The 8,768-nt window shown below is 41.9% G+C and overlaps 1 protein-coding gene across 3 annotated transcripts in view; it reads right to left on the reverse strand.

The window, feature by feature from the left end:
• LRRTM4 (leucine rich repeat transmembrane neuronal 4) overlaps positions 1 to 4,558 on the reverse strand; it is a 718,417-nt gene extending 713,859 nt beyond the window's left edge. For 2 of the 3 annotated variants that reach the window (XM_033948894.1, XM_033948895.1), the window contains exons 1-2: positions 4,001 to 4,558; positions 629 to 2,175 (exon numbers count right to left, since the gene is read on the reverse strand). In XM_033948894.1, coding sequence (XP_033804785.1) covers positions 629 to 2,175; positions 4,001 to 4,004 — 1,551 coding nt within the window. In that variant the 5' untranslated portion in view covers positions 4,005 to 4,558. Of the gene's footprint in view, positions 1 to 579; positions 2,176 to 4,000 lie in introns of all 3 variants that reach the window. The other variant, XM_033948897.1, reaches the window with a different exon arrangement.
• Positions 4,559 to 8,768: the final 4,210 nt, after the last annotated feature.

Below are 8,768 nucleotides of genomic sequence, written 5' to 3' on the forward strand. Positions count from 1 at the left end.
TTAATGACAGAACAACGGGCGATATCCATTCTTGTATGAAAGTTTGCACTCATAAAATGTAGCACTCTAGAGCAATGTTTTTCAACTTTTTTACACCTATGGACCGGCAGAAATAAAAGAATTATTCTGTGGACCGGCATCGGTCCGTGGACTGGTGGTTGAAGAACACTGCTCTAGAGGAAAATCAGTACTTTGAAACTTATCTTTGGCTGGTCCTATCATGGGGGGTCCCATAATGTTGTTAACATGCTTAATTCAACATTTGCCTTTATCCCATTAAAGGTCTCCCCCCCCCCCTCGACACACACAAATGTTTTCAACAAAAATTCCTAATTAAAATAAAGCTAAATTGTCAACCCTATCAACATTCTTGAAACAGGAAGTGAAATAAAACAGCTATATATTTACTTTTTATCATTGAATGAGCTTCCTTCAAGTACTAGTGGTAAACAAAAAAGAAAAATAAATAAAAGGCCACTTTTTGTAATTTAATTTCACCTTACACACTCAGCCAAACCAAAAATCAAGTCTTATGAATCTTTCTAGTGATTAGATACCTCAAGATCATCAAACATTTACCTCTGCTTCCCAGCAGTTGAAATGGTTTTAGGAGGATCATGGTTCATACCTCACATTCCCTGGAGCCAGAGATGGTGTACGTGCAGGGTCCTGATCCATTTACCAATACATCCATGGTCTCAGAGTTTGTAGGCTTGTAGTCCACATAATACTCCTGTAAAGGGGAGTTCATTTGCCTCTCTGATTCTCTGACCTTTTTCCTACGTTTCTTCATGAGCGAATGTTGCTGGAGTTGTTTCATGCTTGCTGGATAACGCTTCCAGGATACATAAATGACCAACAAAATCATAGCAACAGAAAGGAAGAGAGCCACGCTCCCTGCAATGATTTTATGAAATGAAACATGCTCATATTCTTGCTCTGAAGCAGTGGTCTGCAAGCCTGGGGAAGGACTTTGTGAAAAAGCAGTTGGTGGGTTACTTTCTAGCTTGAAAACTGTGGGTTTAGGAATGAACTGAGGTTTTGGAGGAGTTTTCGGTGCTGAGTGCGCTCTTTCAGTAACAACAATTTGGATTTCAGCACAGATATTATATGTTTCCACAGCATCAATGACTTTTTCTCCCTGGATCTGCTTGGGGCCTGCACAGATCATTGTGCTTTCTTTATTTCCTTTGAAATTCTTTAGCCAAAAGACCAGAGGACAAACAATTCGACTGCATTCCCACATATTTCCAGACAAAGTTATGGATGTTAATGAAATCCAGGCATTGATTGTTTCCTGGGAAATGTTGGTGAGCTTATTGGAATCCATGTTGAGTTTTTGCAAATTGGGCAGACATTGAAATGTCTGAGGTTCAATCCCTTGAATATCATTCCCTGATAAATCCAAATTGTGTAATGAACTCCAAGTCCATGTTAGACCTTGGTTGATAGAGCGAATCCTATTCCATTGTAAGTAAAGTGACCGTAGATTGAAGAGGCGTGGGAAATGAGCAAAGTTGACCTTTGAAAACTGATTGTGCTCCAAGTGAAGCTCTGTTAATTTCAAGAGACCAGCAAAAGCATTACGTGATAAGCTGCGTAGGCGGTTGTAACCCAAATCCAAGAAGTCAAGGTTACGACAGTCTTGAAAAACTCTTATTGGCACACTTTTTAATGAGTTTGACCGAAGATGTAAAATTAAGAGTTTGCGAAGGCCTTTAAACTGCTCGTGTTGCAACATTTGTAGTTTATTGTAAGAAAGATCCAGATTGCGGAGATTGGGGACTGAATGAAAAGTCTTATTGTGCAGATTTGTAATTTTGTTGGAGCTCAGAATTAATTCCTTTAGCCTCCGGATCCCTTGGAATGCATCCTCATCTATGGAGCTGATGTAATTATGGTCAAGATAAAGCCATATGAGCTGGGTCAGACCAGCAAACTGATTCAGCTTAAGCTTTTGGATGCTGTTGTACCGCAAAGATAAACCTTGAGACCCAGCAGAAATATTCTGAGGGATGTCTCTGAAGGCATGAGACTCACAGTACACAATTTTGCCATCACATCTGCAGTTCTTTGGGCAGGCTCTCTGAGCATCTACCACCCAAATAAGCAGCAAACTGAGAAGTATCACCAGCACCACAGTCGCGCCCCTTAGCTGCTTAACTAAATAGAAACCTACAAAATTAAAAAAGAAGATAAAATATGCATTGCAAAGCTATTGAAATGAATCAGCAGCAGATTAAGAGTGCCAGAGGTGCTTCTTTTAATGCATTATGGATGCACTTCATTTCCAAGTAACTCATATGACATTTTTCTTCTTTCTAATTGCAATATTTGTTGTATACATAAGTACTGCAGGGCTTCCCAATACTATCATAGCAACCCCACAACCAGTTGGGTTTTCATGAAATCCATAATTAATATGCATGAGATAGATTTGCATATTTTAAGTCTTCAGTGTATAGAAATTGACATGAAGCATATTATTTGTGAATATCCTTAAATCCCAACTGGCTATAGGTCCTCCAGTATAGGTTTTAGGAATCCTGGAGTACTGTTTTGCAGTATATTTTCATTACGACTTTGTGATTTACACTCCTCAAGGACACTGAGCATTTGCAGCTTCTGCAATTAAATTTTGCACAATAATATTTTATGGCCCTGCTCACCAGAAAATGACTAATGTTTTAGATAATCACTTTTTTCTTTTAATTGAGTCATTGCGTTGACTACTAGTTTTCAGTTTAACAAATGAAATGCTGTTTTGGAAAGATCAATAATTACATTATTTTCTTTTTTTTTTCCAATTTGTTTTGATTCTAATTTCACTTTTGTTTTCCCAGGAAATAAGGAGCTAGTTTTCTATCTTGTTGTCCGAGCTCTGTACTGTTTGTGTGTGTGTTTGTGTGTTAAAGCTCATCTCCATCACAAAGTTGAAAAGTCAGGCTTACATTAAAAAAAAAAAAAAAACCCTTGTTGCTAGTTTTGCAATGTTGGATTTCACAGGAAGAAATTGTTGGCAAAGGTGCCCAGTACTGAATGTTTGTTATTCTGGATGAATGGACTGAAGAGGAGAAGGAGGGAGGGTCAGGGTGTCTCTTAACCCTCTGCATGCCTCTATCTTTCTCTTTCCCCTTCCCCATACACTTTCTCTGGCATCCAATAATTTCCATACAGCTAGAGTTAACCTTATTGGAAGAGAAGCTGCATTTCATGGTGATTTATAATTTGGTAGCCAGTCTTTTCCTGGGCATTAAATTGGATATTATAAGTGGCAGATGCCCTCCAAATCTAGTTGCTATGTTAGAAATAGGGGGAGGATGCAGCAATAGGATAAGCATAAAAAAAAAAAAAAAGAAAGAAAAGCCTTAGAGCCCAGAGACTGTCTGGGTCCCTTTCTGCAATGATTTTGGTTAATAAGGCATCTCATTATTTTCAAACATTCCTTATGGAGAAGACTGGCTGCAGGAAGTGTTTTCCCAGTTACCATGCACAAAAGGGAGCCACTTGAAAGCAATAAAAATAAATAAATAAATAAATTAGAACGATTGGCAGGTGAAGGATGGGAACTGAGCGGCTGTGTTAGGATCCAATTGCAGGTGAAAAATGAGTCCTTGTTTTAAATTTTGAAAGCAAAGACAGGGCACAGTAAATCCCTCCTCGCCTGCAGAAAAGTCTTTGCCACCCTGACATCATGCATCTATTACCTAGACATGCCAGCAATATTAATGTGCAAGAAATCTCCCCTGTTATTTCCAAGGCATGAACTGAACGTATGCACCTGTGTGCCTATGTCTGTGTTAACACATCAGCTCTCCGGTTTCTTACCCTTAATTAATGGCAAAAGTGCTACAGAAAATAAAATATCCCCAAATTATAATAGCAAGTTCAATGAGTCACTTATCAAACTAGTACCCAGTTGCCGTTAGCCTGCTGTCTGCTAACCTGACTTAAAAATATATTATGTCCGGCAAAATGCAAGAATCAAAAGTTCACTTACCCATTCTTTATAATCCAGTAGTCTGGCCCCCTTTGCAGCCTGTTTATTCCTTTTCTTTTTTTCTATATTATAACCTTCATGGCAGGGCACATGTCAGTCACGCCATCCTGATCCGGCATGCATGCCAGTAACCCCATACAAAGTTGTCCCCCCCCACCCTCGAGAGAAACAACACAATTTGGGCAGGGGGGTAACAAGGGAGAATGGATCAGGGGAGGGGAGGTACCCCCCCTCTTCCGTGGCTCGTAGGGCTGCTTTTGTTTAATTCCTCAGAAAAAGCATCAAGATTTAATCTGCAGTCTGCACAGGGAGGCTCCAGCACATCGCAGAGGTAGGCAACTTCTCTGTCATATAATACCTGGCATTCCTTGTTATGCTGCCTCTTGCCATCCCTGGCTAAGGCAGCCTGTCCACTGCCTCTCCAGCTCTTGAAGAAGTCAGCCTACAGCAATCTGCAAAGCTCCCAGTTTAAAGCTAGGACAGCTTTATCCGTTTAGCTGGTCAGGTTTAAAATGTTTTGTAGCTGTGCTGAAAGGCAGCCCTTGTCTAATGCTGAAGGCTTCCTGGAGACTGCTGATGCTTTGGAGCTATTCTCTGCTAATGCTCCAGTTTGTGATACACTGAGTGCCCTCCACTGGAGAAAACAGATTGCACATTAAAAGCATGAACAAGCAAGCTTCTCATCCCTATGTCAAATGAAATCAAATATGTAATAATAATAACAACAACAACAATATTCTATATGCACATACAGTTAATAGCAGAGGGAGTTTATTTTATACGGATTGTTCAAACATGTGATATCCTGCATTGATCCAGTTCATTATAGGTATAGACAGATGGCAGAGGAACGAGGCAGTGGGGTGAGCACAGAAGGAAAGTTAGCATTCATGTGTCCCATTTTCCTCCCCCCACTGAGGAAATAGAGAAGAAAAAAAGAAGCATTTAATAACTAGAGCAGTCGTCAGACATAATGAGAATAACTGTCATGAGTTATATCAAATATTTTTAAAAGCACTTCGGTACGCAACAATGTGTAGCTTTAAACTAGTGGAAACAATCACTCAATCAGATGTTTAAATTTAAATATTATTCTAGATTTCTTTTGTTCTTAGCTTGTTATCATTGTCTTCTCTGCTTTTAACTTGTTTCTTTTTTGGGGGCCTCATTTGCTTTCTCCATCTTCTCTCCCCTCCATCTGTCCGACACCTGTCCTACCTCTTCCATTATCCTTCATGCCATCATTTTGTCTTTCCAGTCTGTCCCTTCTTTCACCTCCCCTTTAATTTTCTCCTGCTTCTCTAATGCCTTACCCTTGGCTTCCCATTACCACTCCCTTAAATAATATGCCTCACAGATTTCCATCGTCATCTTCTCTTCTGTCTACCTCTCAATCACTCATCCCCATTACCTCTTTCAGATCTAGTTATCCCTCTGTTTCTCACACTTACACAATGTTTATTCTTTCCTACAGTGGCACTTCTCTCAGTCCCTTCATCCAGTGCTCTTTGTCTCACTACCTTTCTCTAGTGGTACCTCTCTTCTTTTCCCCCTTCTTCCAGTTTCCTTTTCATGCTCCAGCTTCTTCCAATGCTACTTTTCAATCTCCCTCCTTTGGCTGAAAAAAAAAAAGTAATGATTGGGTCTACCAGAGAAGCAGGAATAGCGCTTGAAGGCTCCATTGGCTGCAACCTGTGATTTTGGCATCTGACATCATCTGGGTGCCATCTCTCTCATCTTCCCATATAATTGAGCTGCCACTTCAGCGCGGCCGCAGGGCATAGTCAAAGGGAGGCCACTTGGGAGCCCCTTGGAGCAATGGGGAGTCAATTGGAGCTGAGAGGAGTAAGGTGTTATTCTGAGGGATGTTATTTCCAGCAATACCGAGTGGAGCAAGGGTCAGAGGTAACTTTTGTTCTCTTTCTGCTAAGACTAATTTTTTGATATGGAAGGACACAAGAGGAAACCAAAAAACTGAGACTGTTACATCAACACCCAAAGTGGTAGGTCCTATGGACAAACACTTAGTGGTTGCTCCTCTTACGGAACCTCTTCCAGATAACTATTTCTCTAAATGGAATATCACTGTCTCCCCCTCTTAGAATTCCTCCCATTCAACCTCAATGATTATATCCGGAGACACCGGATCAGCAAAACTCTATAAAAGGGACAACTGTTCCTGTATCAAAATTATTGCCTAAGGAAGTGATATTTCCTAAAGATTTAGGCCCAAATTCTGTAACCAGTGCCTAAAGTTAGGCACCTATTTCAGAGGCACCCAACTAGATAGACGCCTATCTAAATTGGACAATGAGTCGTGGCTCGTGGCCAGCGTGCTGTTTATGGGACGATATTGGAATAGATATCAGGAGCATGATAGTGCAGTATTTTTGTGGACGTTTTTCTACAAAAGGCCAGTTTTTCGTATGATTCTGGGTAATTCTAGTTAGATAATTCTGTGTTAGTTAAGGACCACGCCCAAATAGAAGCGTACGGAAAAACAGGTGAATAAAAATTTGAATATAATGTAGCTAAGGCCAGAGAAAAACACACTAAGGATTAATATAAGGGAAAGCATAATAATATCTGTGTATGTACTTTGCTGTTGAGCCAAATCATGGTGGAAATCATGATTACATGATTACATAGAATCCAGTTTGGGTTCTCTGTTTGGACACCATCTTGTGCCAGTGATTAGTTTTCTGCCTTCTTTGTCCTCTCTGAGTTTTTCCCGCTCCCAGCCTCGTAACACCAGATGTGCTTGCTTTAGACTGGTAAAGAAGGATAATGTGCCCCAAACTGAATTGGATGTAGTTTTGAATGAAAATTATGATTTATTGAATGAATGAAAGCTTGGCCAAGCAAAGAGTGAATGAAACAAATATGATTGGATTGAAGTGTAGGACTGTGTTGCTTTGAAAAACATATTTTATATATTTTAAACCTGAAGAAACACTAAGGAAAATCCTAAGGCAGCATCTGGAAGTAATTAGAGTCAGCCTCAAGAATAGGAAGAAGGGAAGCATTGGAAGTCCACGCTTCAGGGAGAGGAGAGGGGGACTTAACCCCCCTTCCTCCAGAGTAAGGTTTCTGTGTAAGGCTGTGCAGTTTGAACCTGTCAGCTTAGGAAGAGTTTTTTCCTTTAGGGCTGAGAATTTCATAGCACCATGTTAATAATTATAGATTCTTTTGAATGTTATAATGTTAATTCAGAAATCAAAAGTAATTTTCTGAAAACTTTGTATAACTTTTAAACATGGAGGAATGTTTCTTTGTCCAACTTTAAGACCACCCTTAGGATTGTTATTGGTTGATTATGATGATGATGTCACGAAAAGCCAACAGCATATAGTCCCTCTTCCCAAAAGTGGAAGTAAATAAGAGGTCGGGAACTACAGGCCTATAAATCTTACTTCTGTGGTATGTAAATGAATGGAAAAGTTTTTTAAAGCAGAGAATAGTGAAGTTTCTTGAATCAAATGGATTACAGGATCCGAGGCAACATGGATTCAATAAAGTCAGGTCTTGTCAAACAAATTTCATCAATTTCTTTGATTAAATGACTAGAGAATTGAGCCAATTGGAGTCTTAGGCCCATCACAGAATGTACCGTGAAGGGAAGGCAACCATTTTGGAGTGGCAGGCCTACTGGGTAGAGGGTGTGAGCATCCCTCCAGCCTTCTTTGTACAGATATGGGAGTGGAGGTTGTGGGGATGATTGTCAGGGTAGACTTAGGTATATCAGGAAGGTTTTAGCTTTAAGGGGTGTGTCGTGGGGTTCTGGGAGGGAATTGTCAGTTCCAAGGGAGTTCAGCAGTTCCAGGGGGGTGGCGGAAGGAGGAAGTAGGCATTCCTCCTGCTAGGTGACTTCTTGTGGGGTGGGTTCGGGAGCAGGAGGAGTGTACATACCTCCTGCAGGCCGACATCATGGGGGGAATTCCCTGACACGGCTGCTCAGCTGATCATGGCAGGGAGATTCCCTTCCCACTACCAGCTGATGGCAATGTGATTCTTTAACTGACACCTATGACATGGGTGCCAATTAGAGAATTGGGCCAGTTAGGCAGGGTTAGGTGTCTGTCCACGATTCATTATAGGACACTAGTGTGCATTTCTCAACAGCTGTGAGAGAGGCCTCAACAGCTGTGAGAGACCCCTCCTATGGGAGGGGTCTTAAGTACCTGGGCCAATCAGGGTTTTAGGCCCATCCCCAGTGCATCCCATGATGCATCGGGAAGGGGCAAGCCCACCATTCTCAATAAGGTGTGGGGCAGGAAGATTGGGGGGGATCCGGGTGGGGGGGGCTTAGGGGGATCTGGATGGGCTTGGGGGGTCTAGGTGTGCTACTTTTCAGGATGGGTGGTTCCGACAGGCAGGACTGGGCATCTCTCCTCCAGTGATCTTTGTGGGGGGGGTGGAGGAGTTCTAGCAGGAGGGATTGGGCATCCCTCCTACTGGTAGTCTTCACGGGGGGAGGGAGGGACAATTTGCCGCAGGCGCTAAACTTATCGCAGCAGGGAGATCCCTTGCCACGATAAGCTCAGTGGCCATGTCTGCTTGAAGTATAGGCCAACATTGTGCTGGCCTACATTTTAGGCGCCAATCGCGGGCTTAGGAATGCACCTCAGGCTGCCTAGGGCTGCCTAAGTTCACCTAAGACCACTTCCGGGTGAAACCACTCCCACACCTAGCCTTAGGCAAGCTTAGGCAGTCCTACGTGATTCCCTAAGCTCACAGAGGCATCTACAATGTAGGCGGCCTGCTCAAG

Source organism: Geotrypetes seraphini, chromosome 6 (assembly GCF_902459505.1).
Source record: "Geotrypetes seraphini chromosome 6, aGeoSer1.1, whole genome shotgun sequence".
NCBI classification, from domain to species: Eukaryota; Metazoa; Chordata; class Amphibia; order Gymnophiona; family Dermophiidae; genus Geotrypetes; species Geotrypetes seraphini.